Genomic DNA, 27,231 nt, shown 5'->3' with positions numbered 1-27,231 from the left:
TATATCTTTCTCTTTAGATTCAGTGTCAACATTACAATCATTTCTTTTTTAAATTGTACTTATTCTAATAATATTAGGAACATGCTTTAACTTTGTTGCATTATTTAACACCAAAAATATTTGGTTTGAAAGTGCAAGTTCAGTGGATGTTTGTGTGTAGCCCAAGTGAAAATATATGATTTTCAGTAAAAAGCAACTTTTAAAATCACATTTAGTGCTGATTGTTTACTTCAATAAGAAATTGACAGTTTGCATGATATAACTAGTTTATGTTCACTGTAAGATGCAATAAAATGAACATCAAATGCAATGCACATTTTTTAAAATCTTTTTAGTTTGTTATATGTGTTCTTATGACACTGTCATAAAGTAGCAATTTTTTTTTTCTGAACCTAGTAATAAAAATGTGAAAATTTGCACCTCCTATTAGGACATTAAGTTTTATCTCATATACAACAATGGCTTTATTCTGGTTTCTGAAGACATTTCTCAGGTAAGATGTATAAGAACATTATTATGATTTTGTTAAAAAAGAACAAGTTGAGTAAAATCATTCAGCTTTAGCGTCAGAAAGGACACACTGTTCATATTTACAAACAGTAGATGGCGTCATAGATTTACATGTATGTTTCTGCAGATTACAATAATGACTGATTGGACATGTAACACGCATGTGTTTGTTGCTCCAGTTAACATGTTTTCAGCTGTTTTCAGATGCTAAAACTAAATACAGTGCATTAAGAGCATTATAATTTAATGTTTTTACTATCCAGTACCACTGTAAAGTGTTTGCATTGCTATTCCTTAACCATGGCCTAAAACAGGGATTTATAAAAAATTCTAAATTACAAATTAAACATTTCCCAACCTCAAATTAAAAGTGGCCATAATTCCTGGTTTAGAGATTTTAATCCTGTGTTAAAAAGTGTATGAAACCTTATTTATATTTCTGCTTTTGTTCTTGTTAGGATTATGGCGTCAATATTTGACGACACTTGACCATGCGTCAATAGTTGACGCGAAGGGTATAACTTTCGCGTCATTTTTTGACGAACTGGGGACTTCAATACTATTACGTCCGTTGCATTCTCTTTCCTATTTTCTTACCATTTTCGCGTTGGTTTAGGGTTAGATTTACATAATGACATCCCTACCCAAACCTATCCCTAACCCCAACGCCAGGTGACAACTGTTTAATTTCGCGTACCTAATAGTATTGAAGTCCCCAGTTCGTCAAAAAATGACGCGAAAGGTATACCCTCCGCGTCAACTATTGACGCATGGTCAAGTGTCGTCAAATATTGACGCCATGGGATGAGGATGTGTTGGACTACCAGGCTCTAGAGTATGCAGGCAGTAGTGACATTGCCTACCTGTACCATCTACTGGATTGAGAGAGTATACTGTACCGTACAGTACATTCACATCTACTATCAACAGTACTATTGGGTCTTTTGAAAGATTATAATTAGGCATTCAAGCAAGGATGACACACACACGAACTTAACATGACTGCTCTTTTACTCACATGCGTCAGAGAGATCACACCAGAACATATGTTTCCTGAACACATGTACTGTAAAAAAGTGCATTACGGGAAATGTAGTTAAACAAACAGCATTAACAACATACACAACATCTACTGTAGTGTTTAACTTTTTCTGGATACTGTATTTTGTCACTGACACACTGCGCTTTCCTTACCAACCCTTTAAAATGACTTTTGACTGAACTTGTCATGTCGAGTTAAAAGTTTTCCACTATAGGATCTTTATTCACAATTATTAAGATTTGGTGCTGAGTGTTTAAAATGTACTGCAATTAACCAGAGTAACATTAAGAGTGCATTGCATATAATGTCCAGATACATTGCATTGCTTGTAAGATATTTATAGTAGGCTATGCATACTTTACTGTATTTCTGCCAGATATCTTGATGGTCCTTAAATAGGCACTGTTTTCTCTTCTTTCTTTCTAGAGGGTGAATATAAGCTGGACATCTTTAGCACTGTCTAAGTTTGATTTACATTAACATGAAACAATTGGCAGATGGTTTTATCTAAAGTGACAAACAGTGCATTACAAGGTATACAATGTTATCAGTATGTTCCCTGTGTTCAAACCCATGGCTTTTTTTTCACTGCAAACACAATACCACTGAGCTACATAAGCAATTCGACATTTATCGTAAATGATATTTTACTCTGAAACAAAGTGAAACATGAGGATGATGGTTCCATGTGACACTGAGTATCCAGCATTTGTGTCTGAACTCACCATCAAAGAGACCACGAGCAACATTGACTGTGATGGTTGAATACTGTGAGCATGTTTGTGTATGTTTTATGTTTGTGTATGGTTATTTATATAAGTGTGTAATGCATGGTTTATGCTTTATTTTGAATCAGAAATATTTTAAAATGCATCTGTATTGTCAGTTGCATCAGTCTTTTAGATAAGTTAATCCTACACTCTAAAAAATGCTGGGTTGTTTTTAACCCAGGGCTGGGTCACTATTGGACAGAACACACTGCCGGGTTAAAATGACCCAACTGCTGGGTTATTTTAACCCAACTGCTGGGTTGTTTCAACATGGTTGATTGACAATAACCCAGCAATTGGGTTAAAACAACCCAGCAGTTGGGTAATTTTAACCCGGCAGTGTGTTCTGTCCAATAGTGACCCAGCCCTGGGTTAAAAACAACCCAGCATTTTTTAGAGTGTAACGCCATTGCACATTGCATTTTACAGTATGTTGTCAAGATGTGAATAAATGTTTGTTACTTCCTCTGTGAAAAAAGCGCTTTTAAATTTAGTGTGTACCTCCCTTTTGAGGTACTAGATGACTGTAAGGGAGATAAATATATATGCGTGTATATGAACTACACTGACCAAAATTATAAACACTTTTGTTTGTGCCCCCTTTTTTTAAAAGGTTGAACTCAAAGATCTAAGACTTTTTGGGGGCGGAGAAGGCAGCAATTTAGAGTTTTCGGACGCAGCCCATCTCTCTGACTTCATTTTTTAACTCGTGTTAAAGTATATTGTGAAAAACACTTTCATTACTCTCTCACATATCCGTTCATAAATTTGGAGGAATATTACATTTAACTTCCTGTCAATAGCAATGTGCAATGTGTGATTATATTTAAACTAAAACAAACGTTAATCTTTATGAAAGTTCTGTCGCATTTATGAAGTTTATTAAGTTGGCTTACATGATTTACCGTTGGAGAGCTTTAGAAAAGGTCATGTGATTTCTGGTAAGGGACCATCAATGCTCACTGGTTTTTGCGGTGCATAATTTTAAGTGCACTGGAAGGATTTTGCGAATGAGTGCCCAGACTACTGAACAAGGGAGCGAATTGAAACACAGCCTCAGACAGATTTATGAACAATATTTGAGAGAAATAAGCCTTTTGTTGAAATAGAAAAGTCTTCGATCTTTGAGTTCAGTTCATGAAAAATGAGGGCACAAACAATGTTGCGTTTATAATTTTGGTCAGTGTAATTCAGTAGTTTGTTTATCAGTACAGTATGTAATGATTCTTAATGACTTACTAGTGTTTAATTTGTATTATTCTTTACCACTTGATTGTCTGTATGTATCAGCACATATAGACAAAAATAATTCTGACACTCAACCTGAAACCAAACTGTCTTGCTTCTTATTCACACCTTTCAGATTATATCTCTTTCTGCTATCATTGGCCTTCACCATGATCATTGCACATAGAGCCGAGTTTATGTTTATTGAATGTACTGACAACATTAAATAAAGCTACACATAGTGCTGTTTTTATAAATCAAACTATAAAACTTTCCATTAGGTTATGCATTAGCTAGCATAAAAAAATAAAAGCATTCATTAATTATTTTAAATGTTAGCTAATAAAGATTTATTTGTTAATTCGTGTGCATTAGCTAATGTTAACATGCAACATACATTTTTAATATGTATTAGTAAATGATGAAATTGACATCAACTATAATCAAATTATTGTTAATGGTTAGTTTGTGTTTTACCCAATTTTAACAAATTAAACAAAAATGTATGAATATTTAGATAAAGATATTCAAACTTAAACTTTTTTTAAAAAATGTTAAGGTTTTAATCCGATTATTTTTTTAGTTTAACAATGTAGTCATGTTCTAGTGATGTTTTTTGTTCTGGGCATCTATTTGAAATCTTTGATCAAATCTAATATATGGTAATAGATTGTGTGATGATAATTACTGCAGTCTGTTTTTGAATAAGAGTGACTTTTTTACAAAAAACATCTCAGAAAGTCTTAAATGTAAATCTTTTTTTATTTTTCTCATTTAGCACATGTGTCACACAACAAATTCCCAGCAGTAACCTGTTTATGGTGGTTGTTGAGAATAAATGTAGCTCTGCCCCTCCAGTTACCATGGAACCTATTGAAATCATTTATATCCTTTTACTGTAAGCTGGTTAAACAGATATAAATGGTTCGCATGCGTCAGCTTATGTGCATGAATACTGAACATAGATATTTTAACATGCAAGTCTTTCTGTAAACATCAGCCTTGACCCTTGAGCACATAATGAGTTTTTGAAGTGTGACAGACTTTCAGTTTCAGAAAGGCCGCAGGCGTCCACAGTCCTGCCACCCTTTCCATCCGCAACTACAAAGTGTGTCTAATGTGTTATGTTGTACGTTAAACAGTTAAACATCAAAAGTAATGTTTGTTCATTGCTGTTCATGTATTGCTTGAATGAAATCTGACAGGGTTTCCATGATGATGGATCACAATTCATAACCTGAGTTGTTGAAGAAGTGTTAAAAACACAGACAAGTTTGAAAGTAGGTCAAAACTGGAAAAAAAATCCAAAATGCCTGAAATAACTGCAACAGATTTGAGTTTTAGATTTAAGTGATAAATGTTTTTGTAGATGTTTACCCTGAAACTTTTCTTTCTTTTCTTTAGGAGAACGCTGTGAGTGTGGTTCAGCAAATACATTGAATTTTTCATTGGTGGCCATTATATTCCCTGTCCTTTCTTAGCAGCAAGTGACCTCTGACCCAGTCTTGACCATTAGGCTTATTTTACCAAAGACAATAAAGGCTATATGGCTTATGTCTGAGTCTCTAACGTCATCACTTGACGGCCATCTTACCTCAGACAGCTTGCTTACTGATAGCATTGTGTTGCATGTCCTTTAAATCACATATTTTCCATAGTTCCCTTTCAAAAGCTACTCTCAATGCTGCGCTGCTAAGCGCTATGGGGAAACACCTTTATCGTTGACCCGCTGAATATAGTGTGCAAACACGTCAATGAAATTGACCCGGAGGTATTATAGCCTCGGTTGATGACGACATCAAAGCGCACGTGAAGCGAGGCTATAAATAAATGAACACCAGCTGTGTCTCGTCAGGTCCTTTGTTTTCAGACCGCTACTGATGTGTGTGTGCATAACATTGAACAAATCTCTCTTACCTTTTGAACTCCACTCGAGATCTTTGTTAGGAGTTAGTTTCCAACGAGATAGAGTGCAGATTTTTCTCTCTTTCCGATATCAGAAGAGTTTAAGCTAAAAGATGAGTAAGAAGAGCCACGAGCAGTCTAAGTTTTGTGTTTGTTCTCGCGCTATCGCTAAGGACGACACACACACTTACTGCTTTGTGTGTTTGGGGGAGGAGCATGCGGTCACGGCTTTACAAACAGATGAGTGTGAGCATTGCGAGTCATTTTCCATCAAGATGCTTCGTGCTCGCCGTGATTACTTTATATCCGCACCTAAAAACTTAAAATCTTGGGGCTCCCAGATGGATCTGGCTGACGAGCAAGAGACGGGCGAGTCCTCTTCTTTTGCTCTGTCACCAAATCCATTTATTCCTTCACATGATCCCGAAGCGCACTCCGGTGCCTCTTCGGTTCATGTGGGGGGTAATAACGATGATGATTTCTCTCTCGGCTCTGCGGACTTTGATAAGCCAGCCTCCGAGCGTTCCTCGCGCGATCATAGGTCGGTCGAGGAGCTTCTCGAGGTGGTAACCCGTGCGGTGGCCAGATTACAGATTGACTGGCCTCGCGAGCCAGAGACACCCAAACAAAGCAAATTAGGCGATAGGTTTCTGTCTACTGACAAAGGGGAAAGGACGAAACATGAGCCTCTCCCCTTCTTTGAAGATCTCCACGGTGAGCTAGATAAATCGTGGAAGAGACCATACACTTCGCGTGTTTTCGTGCCTTCGACGTCGATTTATTCGACTATCGTGGGTGCGAAGACGCGCGGGTATACAGAGATGCCTCAGGTTGAAGAGACGCTCGCGAGTTATCTCTCGCCTGGCTCGGCATCGTCTTTAAAAAAAACTATCCTGCCCACGAAGCCGTGTAGAATAACTTCATCGTTAGTAGGCAAAGCTTATCAAGCTGCAGGTCAGGCTGGTGCTGCGCTGCATACGATGGCGGTATTACAGGCATACCAGGCTGATTTATTAAAAGATTTGAGTGCGGGTGAGACCATTGATAAAGAGGCATTCGATGAATTACGTAGGGCTACAGATCTGTCTCTCCGCGCTACCAAGCAAACGGCTCGCGCTATCGGCCGTTCAATGTCTGCTTTGGTTAGCACGGAGAGGCACTTGTGGTTAAATCTGTCTGGAATTAAAGAGAAAGATAGAGTGTTTCTCTTAGATGCCCCTGTTTCCCCATCGGGTCTGTTTGGTGATGCGGTTGATTCCGTGGTCACTAAATTTACAGAAGTTAAAAAGCATGAGGAGGCTTTTACACAGTTTTTGCCTCGCCGCACGCAGAGGGAGGGGCTATCTGTCACGGTCTCCCGACCTCTTCCCGGTCCCTCAAGACCCAGGGACGCGAAAAAAGAGAGCGTGGCGAATCGTGCTCCCCCGCGAAGAGCTTGGGGATCGACTCGCCACCCTCAGCAGCCCCCCAGAGCAGACCTCAGGACTGTTATTAACAGGAAAAAGCAGTCCTGACGGTTGCATTCACTTACGAGCGCTCACTCGCGGGTCGGGCCGTATCATATTACATCCGATCGCCCCGTCCCGCTGCCCTTACGAAACCTCTCCACCTCCGCCGCCTCTGGGCTTGCGGGGGGAGGTGGTTTCCAGCCAAATGTTAAAGGCCCCCTGTTCTCCCATTCCCAATCAGAAAGAAGGTCTTTTAACATCCCCCCAAGACAAAGTATTGAAACTAATACCATTATCAGAAAGTCTGGCAGCGTGGAAACTTCTGCCAGGTATTTCTGGTTGGGTAATAAGCACAGTACATTTAGGATACAGAATCCAGTTTATTCGTCGTCCTCCGCGCTTCAACGGCGTGATATTCACTTCCGTGAGACCGGAGCGAACACAAATACTGTTGCAAGAGATTCAATCTCTGTTGATGAAAGGGGCCATAGAACATGTTCCCCTCCCAGAGAGAAAGTCAGGTTATTACAGCAGATACTTCCTGGTTCCCAAAAAGGATGGGGGGTTGCGTCCAATCTTAGATCTTCGAGCTTTAAACAAAACAGTGAGAGCTCTCAAGTTCAAGATGCTAACAGTCAAGACGATTGTGGCACAAATTCAACATTACGATTGGTTTGTCACAATTGACTTAAAGGACGCATATTTTCACATAGAAATATTGCCACAACACAGGAAGTTCCCGAGGTTCGCATTTGCAGGCGAAGCATACCAGTTTCGGGTTCTTCCATTCGGCCTAGCCTTATCACCCCGCACATACACAAAATGCATGGATGCAGCACTGGCTCCGTTGAGACTCCAGGGAATCCGCATTTTAAATTACATAGACGATTGGCTAATACTAGCGAAATCACGAGAAGTGGCGCTCCAACACAGGGATGTTGTGTTAGCACACCTGCTCTCTCTAGGGTTGAGGCTCAACGCCAAGAAAAGCGTTCTTTCTCCTGCCCAGAGAACGACTTATCTGGGGATAGTTTGGGATTCGATTACGATGCGGGCACATCTGTCTCCCGCACGAATCGCGACCATTCAACATTCTCTGAGCAGACTCAGGTTAGGCCAGGACCTCACTGTAAAACAGTATCAACGGATCTTAGGACTCATGGCGTCAGCATCCACGGTGATTCCTTTGGGGCTGTTGCACATGAGGCCATTTCAGTTGTGGCTCAGAGCCAGAGGGTTTCATCCAAGGGCCAACCCTCAAAGGCTAATAAAAGTGACGCGCCGCGGGCTTCGTACACTGACTATGTGGATAAGACCCCGGTTTCTTGCCTTGGGTCCCACACTAGGGGCGACTTGTCATCGCAGGCTGCTAACGACAGACGCCTCCCTGACAGGCTGGGGTGCGATCTTAGATGGTCGTCCAGCTCAAGGGGAATGGGAGGGTCATCAGCTCAGTTGGCACATCAATTGCCTGGAGCTGATGGCTGTATTTCTGGCCCTGAAATATTTTCTCCCTCAACTGAGAGGCTGTCATGTCCTAGTGCGGGTGGACAACACAGCAACAGTCTCGTACATAAATCACCAGGGAGGTCTGCGCTCGCGCAACTTGAACAGGTTAGCGAGGCAGGTTTTTCTCTGGGCTCAGGGCAAGATCCTGTCGCTCAGAGCAGTGTACATACCGGGGAACCTGAATGTGGAAGCGGATTTACTGTCCAGACAGACGTTATTGACTGGGGAATGGAGACTCCACCCAGACATAGTTTCTCAGATATGGACCAGATTTTACAGAGCGGAAGTGGACCTCTTCGCCTCTTTTCAGACAGCGCAATGTCCCCTCTACTTCTCTCTGAGTACCCCAGCCCCCTCTGGGTCTGGACGCAATGGCGCACACATGGCCCAACAAGCGCCTCTATGCGTTCCCCCCAGTTGCACTGCTCCCACAGGTGCTAGCCAGAGTTCGCCAACAAGGCTCTTGCCTCTTACTGACCACGTTGGCCGAACAGAGTATGGTTCTCGGAGATGCTATCTCTCCTCAACGGCTCGCCGTGGGCGATTCCGGAGAGGAGGGACCTTCTGTCTCAGGCTGGGGGCACGATATTTCATCCCAGGCCCGACCTGTGGAATCTTCATGTTTGGCCCCTGAAGGGTACCAACTGAGGGGCACAGGGCTGTCACCTGATGTTATTGAGACCATTTTAAGTGCTAGGGCCTCCACCACTAGGAAGAGTTATGCCCTTAAATGGGGTGTCTTTGAGGCATGGTGCACGGCACATAATGCAGATCCTGTTAACTGCCAGATTGCTACAGTTCTGAGTTTTCTGCAGGAAAAGCTGTCAGCGGGCTTATCCCCATCCACTCTTAGAGTATATGTGGCCGCTTTGTCGGCTTGCCACGCTTTAGTGGACGGGGCGCCGCTCGGGAGGCATCCTCTGTTCGCTCGCTTTATTCGAGGTGCAAAACGATTGAGGCCTCCAACAAGAACTAAGATTCCTTCTTGGGACCTGGCTATAGTCCTTGAGGGTCTGGTTCAGACCCCCTTTGAACCTCTAGAGTCAGCGTCTGATAGACTTCTGACACTAAAGATGGTTTTCCTAATGGCGATAACTTCTCTTAAGAGAATTGGGGATATGCAGGCTCTGGCGGTCTCGCCATCCTGCCTAGATTTTGCCCCAGGCATCCTTATCCTGATTACTTGCCTTAGGTTCCCTTTTCGACTGCACATCCGGTCATCCTTGAGGCTTTCTGCCCTCCGCCGTTTGCCACACCGGAGCAGGAGTTATACCATAAGTTGTGTCCAGTCCGTGTTCTTCAGGCCTACGTCCACCGCACTAGCCAGTGGCGTAAGTCAGAGCAATTGTTTGTCTGTTTTGGGGGCCACAACAGAGGTGCCGCGGCCACCAAGCAGTCTATATCACATTGGGTCAGGAATGCTATTACTCTTGCCTATGAGGCACGCGGTCAAGTTTCGCTTGAGAGCCCACTCCACCAGAGGGGTAGCCTCCTCTACTGCTCTAGTAAGAGGTGCCCCATTACAGAGTGTTTGTGATGCGGCAGGCTGGTCCTCTCCGCATACATTCATAAAATTTTATAGTTTATGCTCATGCTACTCCAGGGGCCTCATTTATAAAATGCTGGGTAAAAACCATCCTACATTTGACCTTACGATCATTTAACAAAAATGCGTACGTGTGATTCATAAACCGAACGTACGCGCAGAAAACGCGCGTACGGCTTTCAAATCTATAAATCGCAAATGAACTTGAACTTGTGCGCGTGTCACAAGGTGACGATCTTTTGGGCGGAACCAAAAGTCGGGAAACTTTGGTTCCGCCCGGATGTTTCCGCCCAGACCGAAGAACGGAAACACCGGACATCCGGCAGCTTCGCGAAGGCTGTAATCAGCCGATTGAGCACAGCTGTGCCTAGTTAAAGAGATCGCCGGGCAATTGGACAACTGGAGTACATGAAGGAGTATTTAAAGCACAGTTAAATCACAGTTCGGGGTTCGGGCACGAGAGGGGGATTGACACGGGGAGAGCTCCTCTGCTTTGTGCAGAAGAGGTAACTACGTACCTTTTGAAGAGCCCGCAGGCTCTGTTGATCCGGGCTGCGCTTGGAGCGCGCGGAAAGAAGACAGGAGCTGCCTGGGGTGAAAGAAAGGCGATACGTGGGTGGAGAAAAGGAGCACCCCGAAGAGAGCATTGTGCTGACAGTGTGTGCTGAGAAACGGAGCTGTGCTCATTGTTGGACGTGGTGGCTGTCTGTGTTTCTCTCTCTCTCTCTCTCTCGTTGTAGTCTCTATTGTGGACCTGCTGGAGTAAACAGGAAAATCCTATGGGTAAAAAGGAACTTTGTTCTAACCAATACTGAAGGAGTAAAGCAGGAAGAAAATTGACCTTCTGGTACAACGTAAACAAAGGCTATTCGCCGTGAGTATACCCTTTTGGTGTGGAGTAATTTGCAAAAATTAACTTGTGTAACCATTGGAAACCTCCAGGAGAAGGAGGGCGGCCCTACTCCTACAATAGTGTGGTGGGCGAGCCGTTAGAAGTACAAATTCAAACAGCCACCGCTACGAGACTTTATTGTGGTCGTATTTCCCATCGCCCTATCTTAGCCCAAGCGCAGTGGAGGACACCGGGCGCTTCCCTTTTTGTGGTGCACTTATAGTGTGGTGAGTGAGACTGTGTAATAAACCTTTTCACGTTGGAGTGGTGCCGTGTATTTGCTGTGGGTTGCTGCGTGTCTTGTAGACGAAGCCCCGCATCATCCATTTTCTTCCACTGGGCAGAGGACGGAGAGGCCAACGACCTCAGAAATTACTGTTACTATATGTAGTGTGCTGTTTCGGAGTACGAAGGAACGCAGACCAAGAGCTGTCAGTGACTGTGAGTAAACCATTGGAAATATTCGTGGTGTAAACTTACCTGTGTCTGTTTTGTCGCAGAGTCAGAGGCGAAAGGGTCCGCCGCCCCCGTGGTCTCTACAAAGGGGCGCCCCTGTCCAGGATTCGATCGGCCTACGGGCAGTGGAGATAGGGCAGCGCTCGACCCGGTGAGGTGGTGTGTGACCTTCGCCCCTCTGCTGACCTACGGAGGAAACCATACCTACCCAGAAAGCTGTAAACAGCAGAGCCGGTGAGAAATACTCGAAGTCTCAGTAACAGTGTCTTTGTGTCCTAGCGGCCACCTGTGGAGAGAGGGAAGAACGAGAGTGAATAATCGAAGAACAGACCGTGAACGTGATACCTACCCAGAAAGCTGTAGACAGCAGAGCCGGTGAGAAATACTCGAAGTCTCAGTAACAGTGTCTTTGTGTCCTAGCGGCCACCTGTGGAGAGAGAGAAGAACGAGAGTGAATAATTGGAGAGCAGACTGTGAACGTGATACCTACCCAGGGAGCTGTAAACAGCAGAGCCGGTGAGAAATACTCGAAGTCCAAGTAGCAGTGTCTTAGTGGCCGCCTGTGGAGAGAAAGGATAACGAGAATGAACATGAGGAGAGTGGACTGTGTGGAGATCCAGTCGGCGGTGAATGAGGAGAGCCTAGAGTGGCCATTATTTTAAGTTCCCCGTTTTCCCTTCCCTACTTATTCTTTTTAAGTAAATTAAATAAAGTACCTTTTTAATATTATGCTTACCTTGTGTGTCTGGTCATTGGGGTGGCTTTGGGAATCTCCTCGAGGTGGAGAAAGGGGCGTGACCTTATTTACATCTGGGTCCACCCCTACCTGTGACAGATTTGGCGTAGTCGGCAGTCCACCTCGGGTTGAGACCAGGGTCCCCCAATGGCCTACCACGTTTTTTTAAAGAAGAGCTCCCATCAACACCCTATCAGTCCCTAAACAACGCGTTCTCGGGACGAGAACTGATTGGCGGGGGAGGATGTCACAAGGTGACGATCTTTTGGGCGGAACCAAAAGTCGGGAAACTTTGGTTCCGCCCGGATGTTTCCGCCCAGACCGAAGAACGGAAACACCGGACATCCGGCAGCTTCGCGAAGGCTGTAATCAGCCGATTGAGCACAGCTGTGCCTAGTTAAAGAGATCGCCGGGCAATTGGACAACTGGAGTACATGAAGGAGTATTTAAAGCACAGTTAAATCACAGTTCGGGGTTCGGGCACGAGAGGGGGATTGACACGGGGAGAGCTCCTCTGCTTTGTGCAGAAGAGGTAACTACGTACCTTTTGAAGAGCCCGCAGGCTCTGTTGATCCGGGCTGCGCTTGGAGCGCGCGGAAAGAAGACAGGAGCTGCCTGGGGTGAAAGAAAGGCGATACGTGGGTGGAGAAAAGGAGCACCCCGAAGAGAGCATTGTGCTGACAGTGTGTGCTGAGAAACGGAGCTGTGCTCATTGTTGGACGTGGTGGCTGTCTGTGTTTCTCTCTCTCTCTCTCTCTCGTTGTAGTCTCTATTGTGGACCTGCTGGAGTAAACAGGAAAATCCTATGGGTAAAAAGGAACTTTGTTCTAACCAATACTGAAGGAGTAAAGCAGGAAGAAAATTGACCTTCTGGTACAACGTAAACAAAGGCTATTCGCCGTGAGTATACCCTTTTGGTGTGGAGTAATTTGCAAAAATTAACTTGTGTAACCATTGGAAACCTCCAGGAGAAGGAGGGCGGCCCTACTCCTACAATAGTGTGGTGGGCGAGCCGTTAGAAGTACAAATTCAAACAGCCACCGCTACGAGACTTTATTGTGGTCGTATTTCCCATCGCCCTATCTTAGCCCAAGCGCAGTGGAGGACACCGGGCGCTTCCCTTTTTGTGGTGCACTTATAGTGTGGTGAGTGAGACTGTGTAATAAACCTTTTCACGTTGGAGTGGTGCCGTGTATTTGCTGTGGGTTGCTGCGTGTCTTGTAGACGAAGCCCCGCATCATCCATTTTCTTCCACTGGGCAGAGGACGGAGAGGCCAACGACCTCAGAAATTACTGTTACTATATGTAGTGTGCTGTTTCGGAGTACGAAGGAACGCAGACCAAGAGCTGTCAGTGACTGTGAGTAAACCATTGGAAATATTCGTGGTGTAAACTTACCTGTGTCTGTTTTGTCGCAGAGTCAGAGGCGAAAGGGTCCGCCGCCCCCGTGGTCTCTACAAAGGGGCGCCCCTGTCCAGGATTCGATCGGCCTACGGGCAGTGGAGATAGGGCAGCGCTCGACCCGGTGAGGTGGTGTGTGACCTTCGCCCCTCTGCTGACCTACGGAGGAAACCATACCTACCCAGAAAGCTGTAAACAGCAGAGCCGGTGAGAAATACTCGAAGTCTCAGTAACAGTGTCTTTGTGTCCTAGCGGCCACCTGTGGAGAGAGGGAAGAACGAGAGTGAATAATCGAAGAACAGACCGTGAACGTGATACCTACCCAGAAAGCTGTAGACAGCAGAGCCGGTGAGAAATACTCGAAGTCTCAGTAACAGTGTCTTTGTGTCCTAGCGGCCACCTGTGGAGAGAGAGAAGAACGAGAGTGAATAATTGGAGAGCAGACTGTGAACGTGATACCTACCCAGGGAGCTGTAAACAGCAGAGCCGGTGAGAAATACTCGAAGTCCAAGTAGCAGTGTCTTAGTGGCCGCCTGTGGAGAGAAAGGATAACGAGAATGAACATGAGGAGAGTGGACTGTGTGGAGATCCAGTCGGCGGTGAATGAGGAGAGCCTAGAGTGGCCATTATTTTAAGTTCCCCGTTTTCCCTTCCCTACTTATTCTTTTTAAGTAAATTAAATAAAGTACCTTTTTAATATTATGCTTACCTTGTGTGTCTGGTCATTGGGGTGGCTTTGGGAATCTCCTCGAGGTGGAGAAAGGGGCGTGACCTTATTTACATCTGGGTCCACCCCTACCTGTGACACGCGCAGCCGAGCAGTTTCAGATCTCCGCCTTTAAACGATGCGTAATTAATGTCAAACATATAAAAGAGCGCTTATCAATGTTTAAACCCAATTTCAAACAGCAAGAATGGCTTATATTTCCAAAAACCTGCAGCAATCAGACAAGCAAAAGTGCGTACGTCTGCTCAGACCCTGACGTGGCGCTAAGCACTTTTCCACGTCAAAGACAGTTTTTATAAATATGGACTTTGCCGTGGATTTTTGCCTACGCACACTTTACGATCAAATCTGTGCGTACGCACGCTTTATAAATGAGGCCCCAGGTTCTCACGTCCTCGAGTCAACATCACAAGCTAATGCCTAGCTATTTCCTCTTATTATAGGTGTTTGTGAGGCGGCGGGAGCTTCCTTTCCGCACACATCCATTACTTAGTTTGGTTACTTATGTCTGAGATTTCCTTACGTTCTTTGTGCACACTTACACATCCGTAGGGGTCCAGACATCTCCAAGCACGGCAGCGTGGGTATTGTCGTTCCCCATAGCGCTTAGCAGCGCAGCATTGAGAGTAGCTTTTGAAAGGGAACGTTGGGGTTACTTGACTGTAACCTTGTTCCCTGAAAAAGCGGAACGAAATGCTGCGCTGTCTTGCCGTACAGTAGATGTACTAGGACTGGTCTTCAAACAAAAGATCTGACGAGACACAGCTGGTGTTCATTTATTTATAGCCTCGCTTCACGTGCGCTTTGATGTCGTCATCAACCGAGGCTATAATACCTCCGGGTCAATTTCATTGACGTGTTTGCACACTATATTCAGCGGGTCAACGATAAAGGTGTTTCCCCATAGCGCTTAGCAGCGCAGCATTTCGTTCCGCTTTTTCAGGGAACAAGGTTACAGTCAAGTAACCCCAACGTTTTTTGTCTGTCATGTAATTCTATAGTCTGTGATCTGCAATGCACAATACCATGAGTTGCAATGGCTAAAGGGCCAGCAATATGCTAAAAAATCAAGTTTACTAATATTTTAAAGCAGGGATTCTCAAAGTGGGGTCCGGGGTCCTCATTGCTTAGCAAGGGGGTCCGTGAAATTATTTGTTATAAATTATATAATAGTGTTGTATTTTTTTTAAGAAGAGTATAGCATATGTTTAGTAACCATAATAGTTGCTATTTGAATTTATGAAAGCTTTAAAGATTATTAAAATGTATATAAACTGTTGAGTCCAACTATAATTTTAAGAAAACAACCTTCTTAAAAAAAGTTAAATCACTATGAAACAAGTGTAAAAAATAACCTCTAATTTTTAGGGGTCCTTTATCCACTGTAAGGGGAAGCTTTGAGAACCCCTGTTTCAGAGCATTAAGGAAATATGTGTTAGTTTTTATTTTGTATTTAATACTCATTTAACCATTCACAAATTAACCAGTATTTATTGTACTGCAAATTCATAAGGCTCTGCGAGGACCAATCAGAGTATGAGGTCAAAGTACCGCGAGAGCAAGTCAAAAGCATACGGAGGAGTATAGTATCGCGATGCTTTGATGGCATCGTTCTCTGTGCCGCGCGAAGTCGAAAACCTCATACTTCGCATTAATCAAGATTACATGTCTTCGGCTTGTGTTATTTCCAACGTTATGATGATATTTTAGCTATTTTTTTGTGTCAGCTAATCGTGGTAAACCAATTTTTAGAGGCACTCGTGAGTTTAAGAGGCAAACTACACTTGGAAGTTACCACAAGAACCTCAAGCTCCACAAGGAACCCATTAAAGCTAACGTTACATCGTGTGGAGAATCATCACAGATATCATGAAAACTCGAAAATAAAAGGTATGTACTCTTAATTTCTCCTCAGATTAATGTGTCCATGTAACCGAACGCATCTACTGTAACTAAGCACTGCTCTGATTCACTGGTTTGTCTCATGGCGTCTAAATATAGAAACTAACGTATACTCCGATTTTCATTTATGAATGTTTGTCAGTAAAGATACTTTATTATTTAAACATTTAACAAATACATGTCATGCAAATGAATAATAAACAAAGAAGATAATGAAGTCTTGAGAGTCAGATAGCCAAACTGTAGATATGATCTTCAACAGCTTTTACTGGTTTGTCTGGGATTGTGCAGTAGACGTGATAAACAATCTTCATGATGAAAGAAAGACAAAGATAAAAACAATGTTAGGGTTTTTTTTATTAAGATGAACATTTTTGTTTTGAACACTATTTAAAGTTGAAGTCTGTCATTTCTGCACCACTTCTGTTTTCCTAAAAATATCCCCATGTCATTAGACAGAGTGTTAAGACTTACGGTGCATTCACACGGTCCGTCAGCGTTAACGCTTAACGGAAGGCTTGTCTGAAGCGTGGCCAACAGCCAATCACTGTGGCCGCAACACAAGCTCCGGTCTTCCATAAACGTAATTGGCTGGCTCTGCCTAGGTTATTTGCATAAGGCGATATGATTGGCTGACGCACGCGTTGCCGCTTGAAAAGTTGAGAAATGTTCAACTTCTGCCGCGAGCAACGGCACTGACGCGGCGCCGACGGATCCACAATTCAGTTCGCCAACGCTTGACGTCACCCATTAAAAGTGAATGGGAAGCGTCAACGCTGAGGGGACCGTGTGAATGCACCGTTACGGCGCATTCACACGCCGCATTCACACGGGGCATAAGCGTTGACGCTTCCCATTCACTTTTAATGGGTGACGTCAAGCGTTGGCGAACTGAATTGTGAATTGAATCCGTTAAGCGTTAACGCTGACGGACCGTGTGAATGCACCGTTAGTGTGGCAGGCCCCCCTTATGTATGGTGTATCCTTTTGTTTTGCCCCTCTTACATTAACACAAAATAAAATGTAGTACATGAAAACCCAAACTTTAAATTAAACACACCTATAACAAACCTATAACAAACTAAATGATACAATGTAGTGCTGTTGGTTAGTAGCTGTATTTTTCTGAGGTTTAATTAAACAGAATTTAAGTTAATGCATTTTATAAAATTTCATAAAACTGATGGCCCCCTGGCACAATCTCACAGCCCGAGTTTGAGAACCACTTAGGGTAAAAAATCTGTGAATGACATACATATCTGTCTTTTCACTTTAAACAAGAGTAGGCCGATTTTTCACACCAAAGATTTGCACACGTCTGTAAATATTGCTATGTGTATTTGTGGCATGTTTATACATACTTCATCCTCTTCAGTATGTCCCTTCTTGTGTTGTGTATTAACCAAAACATCTGTAATGAAATGCAAAAACCTCAACATCTGTAACCATATATAATATTGCTTTAAAGATTTCACTTGAAATTGTTCACATGCATCAAATTGTTTCAAAAGAAAATATTACTGTGATCTGTGAATGTATTCTGTTACCTGAAGCCTGAGAAGTTAAAGTAATGAGCGAGTAAGTGTCTGGTTTGCTTTGTTGGTGTGACTGTGGCTGGTGGAGGCCTTTAGGGGAAAATAACATCAACACAATATGATTACAAACAAAGAGTGCTGCTTTTTCCAAATTTTTTAATAAAAATCATTTGTGGGTACCAGGTCTCTATAAATAACGTGTGTCATGCTGAAGAAAATTTCTGTGGTAACTTATAAGATAAGTTAAGTTATAAGGGCATTTGTTAAAGTTGTGAAAAAAAAGCAGGTTTGATTTAGCTCACACAGGAGTATCTGTTCCTAAGCTTTAGTAACGATTTAGTCATGATTTAGTGAAAGTTTATATATAAATTATACTAAGTGAACTGGATTAAGCAATTGATTGCACTGTTGCATCAGCCTTGCATGAGTCTCTGAAGTGCGACCTTGTTAGATTTCATTTAAGGATGTAACGTAATGTTTTCACCAATACATGACGAGCAATTTTTACAATTTCAGAGAAAAATTTTTCTTTTGCTGTTTGATTGTTTACCGTACAACACAACACATTCAGACACACTTCGTATCTGCGGATGGATATGTATCTTACAGAAATACTTGCATGTTAAAATATTCATGTTCTGTATTCTGTATTATGTGTTTAAAGGTCAAGGCTGATGCATAGATAGAGTCTGCAATTTGTGTAAATAGATTGAGGGCTGAAAAGCTGTAAAGAACGAGTGTTTGAGAGACCTGGTTTGCTGTCTTTTAAAGAATCGAAAAAGGAAAAATTTCAACATTTCAAACAAGAGGTGAAAGGTAAAATGGTGCTTAGGTTCATTGTGGTTTAGGGTTTTTCTGGGTTTTATAATCCTGAAGTCATTCCTCTACGACATTATGTAAGGTTTGTTTGTTTGTTTGTTTGTTTGTTTTTATTTTATAAGGTGAAAATTTTAGAAGTCGCTTTGGATTAAAGTCTCTGCTAAATGAATAAACGCACTATAAATGATTTATAGCTGACATGAAATTTTGATTTCCAAACTTATTAGTTATGGCTTTGCTTCCTCAGCAATCAAATGGTTTAAGAGCTATTTGTCGGAGAGATCACAAAGAGTTTATTTTAATGGAGCATTATCTTGTAGCAAGTCCCTGGAGTGTGGTGTTCCTCAAGGTAGCTGCCTCGGACCTTTGCTATTTTCAATTTTTATAAATGATATGCCGTATACACTCAATAAGGCTAAATTGACTATGTTTGCTGATGATTCTACTCTTTATTATGCAGCCTCTACATGTTCAGAGCTTAATCAGGTTCTGTCTTGTGAGATTAGCAAACTGTATAATTGGATAAAAACAAATAAACTTGTTCTAAATATTTCAAAAACTGTGAGTATAATATTTGGTTCTAAGTATAGATTATCTGAGAATCCTAAAATTGATCTGCAAGTAAATAGTCAAAATGTACAGCAAGTAAAAAAGGTGAAGCTGCTTGGTCTTTGGCTTGATTCTACATTATCATGGTCTGATCACATCAATAAAGTTGCTGCTAAAATGGGTAGAGCTGTGGCTGTAACGCGTAAATGTGCACAGTTTTTAAATTCACAGTTGTTTAAACGTGTTGTTTGTACATTGGTTTTGTGTCATTTGGATTATTGTTCTGTTGTATGGTCTGCTGGATCTAGCAGTCATTTAAAACATTTACAAGTGGCTCAAAACAAGGCTGCAAGGCTTGTTCTAAGGTGTTCTTTGAGAACTAGTGTAGTAGAGATGCATGAACGTCTTGATTGGCTGATGGTCAAGCAGAGACTATCTGTTAATATGTTGGTATACTTTCATAGAATCATTAATACTCAGACTCCTAAATTTTTTTATGACAAAATAACATACACTTCTGATATGCATTTACATTATACACGAGGGGCTAACAGTAGACAGATTTTTTTACCCCTACCTAAATCTGATTCTATGAAGAGAACTGTGTTTTATAGGTCAATTGTGTTATGGAATAATCTTCCTGTTGGTGTTCGTGAAATCAAGGGAAAAACTGGTTTTAAAAAAAGACTAAGAGTGTATTTGTCTTCATCATCATAATATTTTTTGGATTGGTTGAGTAAGGTTTGATTGTGTTATGTTGTTTTTTTAAATATTTATTATCATGATATATTTGGAAGTAATTGTGATTGTAATGATGTTGTATGTATTGTTTGGACCCCAGGAAGACTAGCTGTCGTTTCGGCGTCAGCTAATGGGGATCCTTTTCAAATAAACAAATAAACAAATAAACATGAGAATACGTGTGATATGAATGTGATAATGTAAGTGATGTTTTCTTACCTGTGGGTTGAGATGTGTCTGGTACAGAAGTAATGAGAGAGTATATATCTGCAGGTCCAGAAGCACGCTACATAAAAGAGTAAATCATTAAGATCATATAATTTCCCTCTTTAACGGATTTGAAAAGTGTTATAATGATAAATTAACACACAGATGATGCTCACCGAATCTCGCGGAGTTCTTTGACTTGCAATAATACAAAGCAATCTTACATTATTCTTTAAATCAATCAAATATTAATTGTTATAGTATATTATTATAAAACAAGCTGATATATTACTACATAAAGAAAAGACTTACCGTTTAGATCTTACTGTTTTGCCTAGAAAACAAATAACTACTGCTTCATTTGTTCAGTTCAGCTCACATGGTAAAATGTATATAGAACTAGTTTTTATAAGTTATGTCAACTATTTAAAGGTTAAAACTTAAAATAGTACATTGAATTGACTTGCAAAACCAAGTTGTTTTAACTTCATGCTGCATGTTTTTTTTTTACAGTGTACTTACTAACGGTATACTCCTAACAGTAATGATCTTTTTACTTACATGCAAATCTACACAGATATATGAGTCCTGCGAGTACAATCACAGAGCACGCCACTGCTGACAGTTTTGTCAGCCACATTCTTTTCTCTAAAAAAAAAATATATATTTTTTATTATGATATAACTTTCAGTAGAGCCGTATCTTTTAGTGCAAACTTTAAGATACAAAAATCGAAATATCAACAGACAAACAAGATATTTTACACATTTTAGTTTAACATTAAAGAAGTTTAACAGAGACTTTAAAGAGGAAATTGAACTGATGCAAAAGTTGTCAGTCAACAAAGGCTTGATGGGGTAAAATGGAAAAACGTCTGCAATAAGAGAATTAAAAACCTTTAGCTTTAGGAGTTATCCCTGAATTATCATCAGTGCTATGAGGAACAGCTGCAAAAAACAAAAAAAAACAAATCAAATTTCAAGACGTATAAAAGTATTAATTAAGGTAGAACAATCATGAGTGATTAATTGTTAAACTTTTACAGTTAATATGTTAGTGTTACGTTCATAGTAATCAGTACAGATGCAGTCAGTCAGTTCTTTGCTATGTTAGGCCTTACAGTGAAGCAATGATTTTCTTTTATTTTCAGATACATGTTTTTATTAAAAGCTTTAACTTTACTCACATGTTTTTGTATCCCTTTCAACATCTTTGTGAGTTGACTTTACTGTTGAAACTGTAGTGAGAAATCAACAGTGTCAAATGTTATTTTTTTATTAAACATTAAAGTGGACTTCTCATGAAAATCTAACTTTTTCCATGTTTAAGTGCTTGGGTCCACAGAAAATTTAATTATTAATAGAAATTTGGCTCCCCTTATGATATCAAAAGGGGAAGAGAGAAAATAAGTGACAGCACAATTGAGTTTCAATTTTAACAAACCACCATTATGGTGCTCAATGTTTGCAATGCATCAGCTCATTTGCAATTTAAAGGACACACCCCAAAACAGCACATTTTTAATAAATACATTATGTATATGGTATTTTGAGAGAACACTTCACAAATGTACTCTGGGGACACCAAAGATTTATTTTACACTTAAAGGTATAGCGGAAGATTTTCCCGAATTATTTTAAAGAACCGCCCCTCGATGCACATGCAACACTCTGCGAGGGGTAACGCCTGTTAAACGCGTGCACGAGACAGAGAGAGAACATGCAGGAGCTCAGTTCTTCTCTTCGCTCTGTTTACAAGTTTCTGTCGGCATGTTTACCGTGTCTGTGCAGTTCGTGACTTGTGCCAGGGCATAGCTTACATCAACTTTTACTAGCAGTGATTTTAAATGAATTTCTCCAAATAGCATGACAAAATGTACCTTTCCAGTAGAAACTTCGCGTGGGAAGCCCAACCTGTCCTTTTAGCTCACGCCAGCGTGTGAAATAGTCTCCCATAAACATTCTGGTCTTGTTTCTTTATTTATAGTCCTTTCTCTTCTTGTCATACAATTCGTAGACACTTTTTCTCTTATGACCCTCAAACATTTTGAAAAAAACACAGTGAGAACGCGACCTTCAATGAATGGTTGAAACCGTAGCACAACACACATACACGTGAAAGTGCGCATGTGCAGAACGCGAACGTAGAGGCGAGCACGTACGACGGTTATACGTCAACATATAATCAGAATGATTGACATCCGGGATGACCAATAACAGTGGTGATCCACCCGGAAAACGAAAATCTTCCGCTATACCTTTAAGTTTGGTGAAATATCCCTTTAATGCACAGGTACATGAGATTGAGTTGTAGCTTACCAGCTGTAGGTTGTGTTGTGGTTAAAGAAGGGGACACTGCAGAAAAATACAACAAAATGTTCAGTTGGTATAATCAGAGTAAAATAACGTAGAAATATGTCTTCCCTGCAAGTAAGCCTACGATGGCCCTTTATGGGCCCACTTAGGGCTAGTCTAAGGGCCCCGCGCAGGTTTGCTCATTGGCAAAACGTTGGCCCTTTAGCGCAGGCCCTGCGCGGGCAGCCCTCACTTAGCCCCCAGGAAGCCCTCATACAGAAAAATCCCCAGAGTTAAATGAACACTGCTGTAAGTATATATTGTCCCATCTTACAGAGTGTTAAAAAGTAACAATGAAGCAGAATTAAAAGCTCTGTTATCCTCTTTCTCAACATCTCTGTCTGAAACCTAAAATTGCATTTCACATCTTACTTGTAGAGTCATTTTATTAACTTATGTTAAGATGTTGGCTGTTTCATTTAAAGTCACCATTATTGTGATCAGTGGTTGTTTTAGTTGGACTTTGACTCCTGACCGTTGGCTTGTTAGTGTTTTCTGGCTGCTATATCTAAGTGTATTTAAAACACATGTTATAGCCAGGGTGCGATTTGCTGGGGGGGATGCGTGGGATTTCCCCCTTTCTGGTCAATGTATCCCTGCCTCTGCTTAATAATTTTTATCCCCGGTGGGAATAAATTTATCCCCCCCTCAAAGTGATCAGTGCTACTACACTAGTGGCGAGACGGATCACAAAACTTATCACGGATCCGTGGTTTGAATAAAGTCAATTTTGTTTTAAAATGCGCTGCTTTGGCTGGCTCTGATACAGCTGCCGCGCAGCCTCTCTGTATTCACCACTCTGAAGACTTGCTCAATGTCCCGCCCACGGCGCTACCTGATTGGTTACAGACCCGGTTACACCTCACGAGTAAAAGCCTATCAACACATGCGAGATGGTTATGGAGCTGTGTGTCGAAACGATGGAAGGCAGCATATTCATCTGCATATTAATAAAGCGAGAATAAACATCACAATCTGATAATCTGTTTATGATGACAAGCAGAGTTAGTGTCCCAGTCACACCACTGAGAATGGCAGAAGTGACACATGATAAATGCAGATGAGGCGTTTAGCGAGGCGCGGGCGCGTCCAGTTTGCGCAAATGAGGCTAATTGACATAATGCATCTGTCTTTTCTATCATTTCACTGTAGCTCAGCATTGCGGTGTAAAGTTAATGTTATTACTTTAAAAGCAGCAGTAAAGCTGTTTCTACTGTTATGGTTTAACTTTGCAATCAATACATTGTTCATATATGTTTAAGTTGACACTACGTTGTGCCATACAGTTTTGCCATTCAAGATTTAATTCTTGCGTGTTTTTTCGTTGTGCATGATCACAGTTCATATGTGTGGGGAAAGATAAACTATTAGTGTAAAAATATTGCGTTAGGCTGCTTCATGAGTTAAGAATTTTTTTACAATTCCTGCAAATGCAGTGATGAAGTTAATGTTCTCATGATTTATTTTTATGAATTAAAATGTTTTGAAATGTGCTGTGAACAGACGCATTATGTCAAGAATGATAAAAAATCGTCAATAAGCTCATAATTTGCGCTAAAATAGTCTAAATGTTTAGTTTAAAACCATTTTAAAAAGCTGGTTATTTTGATGTTTCTGCGCAAGTTCAGCAGACAGTGAGGTTCGGGTTTGTTCCGATCAGAGCTCGTGAGCGGAGAGCGCATTTCTGAATATTAGAAATATTTTAATTAGAAATATATATAAAAAAAATATATTATAATGGATTTTTGTTAGGTCGGACAATGATTACCAAATTTCTCTCTCATATTGCTCTTCATAACCACTGAAAACAGTCAAAAAAGTAAAAACTAGTGGTGGGTTCAAAATAACTCATGACGAAATATGGTGAGTACCCACCGTCGCCGAAATCGACGCCTCTGAAAACATCCCCCCCTCTGTTTTTTTCACAAATCGCACCCTGTAGCAAAGAAAAGGCTATAGTAATTGAATATTGATGGTTGATACATAAACAACATAAAACATGATCATTTAATGAACAGATTTATTAATATAGTGTTCCCCTTATCAGAAGCATCATTATCTGTTATTAATGAAATACTACAGTGTAAGGTCCAGAACTAGCAGTTTATTATTCTGAAGGATTTTGATAGTTTGCACATAAACATTAACCGCTGAACGATGTAGATGCACAGACATCAAGAATCAGAGTATGAATCTCAACAATGGTGACAAAGAAAATGGTAAATAAAAGTCATTATTTATTCATGCCGCAGTGCATTCTGGGAGTCCTGGATGAGATTTGTAATTTGTTGATACCCAGCATGCATTGCAGCATGAAGCTTTTCATTTTATTGTCACCATCATTGTGATTCATTCTCTGATTCTTGATATTTGTGTGTCTACATTGTAGAGCAGTTAATTTTAAGTGTCAGTGTTTCAAAATTCTTCAGAAAGACAAACTGCTAAGAGAGAGCTGGATCTCGTACTGTAGTATCACATTGTCAGAGAAAGATCCTTCTGATAAGTGTGCAAAGAATAAATTAATACATACGTTTTTATATGATGATATTTACACTTTATTTACTGAACTGACCACCACCAAAGTATCGCACTCTGCTATAACAAACATGTCTTAAACACACAAAGTTATAGCAATCAAACGATTGAACAATGTAAGAGTCACGAGTCAAGTTTAACTAAATCAAACACTGATCACAATAGTGGTGACTTTAAATGAAACAAAATCTCAACCTAAAGTAAGAAAATGACTCTACCAATAAGATGTAAAAATGCAATTTTAGGTTTCAGACAGAGATGGTGAGAGAGAGGATAACAGCGCTTTTAATTCTGCTTCATTGTTACTTTTTAACACTCTGTAAGATTGGGACAATATATAAATCCAGCAGTGTTCATTAAACTCTGGATTTCTCTATGTGAGGGCTTCCTGGGGGCTAAGTGAGGGCTGCCCATGCAGGGCCAGCGCTAAGGGGCCAACGTTTCGCCAGTGAGCAAACCTGTGCGGGGCCCTTAGGCTATGCCCATACAGGCCCATCGTAAGCTTACTTGCAGGGTTTCTGATGTCTTCAGGTTTCATTTATCATTACGATTACTTACAAGTTGTCATGACTGTTGTTGTAGTACACACAGTGGTGGTTGATGTTAAAACTGCAGAGGGAATGGAGCCATATTACATAAAGTACAATATTTGTAAACTTTAGAGAAGTTAAAAGAGGAATTTTTTACTTTAGTTTCATTTAGAATAACTAAGGATTGTTTCATAACTCACCAATATTTGCTCATTTCGAACTAAACTTTAAACTTGGAAGCCAATCAATATAGCAGATGATAATCATTCATAAACAATAACTTACTCTGAACTGTTACTGTTACTGGATCTGAACGTGGAGATAGCAGAGAAACTTGTGATATATACACAGTGTAGTAGCAGGTTATGATGACAAATGACCTCTGACCTCCTGACCATTTAATGATGTCAGATCCAGTGAGTGATAGTTGACATGATCTGCTCTGTTTATTTTCTCTTCCATTTATTATGAAGTAACACTCGTTCATCTTCTGATTCTCACTGTTACTACAGTCCAGCTGTACTGTGTCTCTGTCCATGATAACTGAAGAAGACACTAACAACCTGGCCTGAGGATAACCTGAATAAATCATAAAGAAAAATTATATTCTGGGGTTGGTTGTCACAAGTTTTACTCTATAGTGAAAATGTTGCAATTATGATTTCCAAACAACAACTTACTCTGAATTGTTACTGTTGCTGGATCTGAATGTGGAGATGACATGAGATATACAGTGTAGAAGCAGGTTATGATGACAGATGACCTCTGACCTCCTGACCAGCTAATGATGTCAGATCCAGTGAGTGATAGTTGACATGATCTGCTCGGTTTCCTGTTATTTTGTCTTCCATCTATTATGAAGTAACACTCGTTCATCATCTGATTCTCACTGTTACTACAGTCCAGCTGTACTGTGTCTCTGTCCATGATAACTGAAGAAGACACTGACAACTTTGCCTGAGGAAAACCTAAATAAATCATACATTTTTTCCTAATTTACATTAAAGTGAAGACTGAGGTTGTTTGTCACTAGTTTAACTCTAGTGAAAATGTCTCAGTTAAGATTTCTAAACAATAACTTACTCTGAACTGTTACTGTTACTGGATCTGAACATGGAGATGGCATGGTGTTTTCTTGTGATATATACACACTGTAGTAGCAGGTTATGATGACAGATGACCTCTGACCTCCTGACCATTTAATGATGTCATATCCAGTGAGTGATAGTTGACATGATCTGCTCGGTTTCCTGTTATTTTGTCTTCCATCTATTATGAAGTAACACTCGTTCATCATCTGATTCTCACTGTTACTACACTCCAGCTGTACTGTGTCTCTGTCCATGATAACTGAAGAAGACACTGACAACTTTGCCTGAGGAAAACCTAAATAAATCATACATTTTTTCCTAATTTACATTAAAGTGAAGACTGAGGTTGTTTGTCACTAGTTTAACTCTAGTGAAAATGTCTCAGTTAAGATTTCTAAACAATAACTTACTCTGAACTGTTACTGTTACTGGATCTGAACATGGAGATGGCATGGTGTTTTCTTGTGATATATACACACTGTAGTAGCAGGTTATGATGACAGATGACCTCTGACCTCCTGACCATTTAATGATGTCATATCCAGTGAGTGATAGTTGACATGATCTGCTCTGTTTATTTTCTCTTCCATCTATTATAAAGTAACACTCGTCCATCATCTGATTCTCACTGTTACTACAGTTCAGCTGTACTGTGTCTCTGTCCATGATAACTGAAGAAGACACTGACAACTTGGCCTGAAGAAAACCTATACAGAATTAATTAATTAATTTATTTATTTATTTAAAAAAATAGCTATTTTTTTAAGCAATGTACATTTTTTTTTATAAAGAATGTATT

The 27,231-nt window shown here is 40.9% G+C and overlaps 2 protein-coding genes and 1 pseudogene across 2 annotated transcripts in view; 1 reads left to right on the top strand and 2 right to left on the bottom strand.

Moving 5' to 3' along the window:
- The window catches only part of LOC135718727 (uncharacterized), a 211,585-nt gene that overhangs the window by 38,102 nt on the left and 146,252 nt on the right, over positions 1-27,231 (bottom strand). The gene's annotated exons all lie outside the window — the stretch shown is intronic.
- LOC141280737 (uncharacterized) lies at positions 6,386-10,950 on the top strand (annotated as a pseudogene).
- LOC135718725 (uncharacterized) lies at positions 16,224-26,303 on the bottom strand. The gene is made up of 13 exons (XM_065240935.1): positions 26,022-26,303; positions 25,627-25,920; positions 25,370-25,420; positions 22,241-22,276; positions 21,109-21,159; positions 20,819-20,869; positions 20,484-20,570; positions 20,235-20,256; positions 20,099-20,120; positions 19,935-20,001; positions 17,619-17,696; positions 17,433-17,482; positions 16,224-16,379 (listed from the first exon to the last, which is right to left on the bottom strand). The coding sequence occupies exons 1-13, from the start codon at positions 26,266-26,268 to the stop codon at positions 16,299-16,301; spliced, it is 1,137 nt and encodes a 378-aa protein (XP_065097007.1). The 5' UTR covers positions 26,269-26,303; the 3' UTR covers positions 16,224-16,298.

The sequence above is a fragment of the Paramisgurnus dabryanus genome, chromosome 14, assembly GCF_030506205.2.
Source record: "Paramisgurnus dabryanus chromosome 14, PD_genome_1.1, whole genome shotgun sequence".
Classification (NCBI taxonomy): Eukaryota; Metazoa; Chordata; class Actinopteri; order Cypriniformes; family Cobitidae; genus Paramisgurnus; species Paramisgurnus dabryanus.
The sequence above is the reverse complement of the archived record's forward strand: the minus strand, read 5'-3'. Positions and strand labels throughout refer to the sequence as shown.

Excerpts from the sequence above, each read along its gene's own strand:
- LOC135718725 (XM_065240935.1), bottom strand. The coding sequence starts at position 26,268 with ATGGACAGAGACACAGTACAGCTGGACTGTAGTAACAGTGAGAATCAG. Across the intron at positions 25,921-26,021 it reads AGCAACAGTAACAATTCAGA|GTTATCCTCAGGCCAGGTTG; the intron begins GTAAGTTGTTGT and ends TGATTTATTCAG. Across the intron at positions 17,483-17,618 it reads TTTAACTTCTCAGGCTTCAG|ATGTTTTGGTTAATACACAA; the intron begins GTAACAGAATAC and ends ATTTCATTACAG.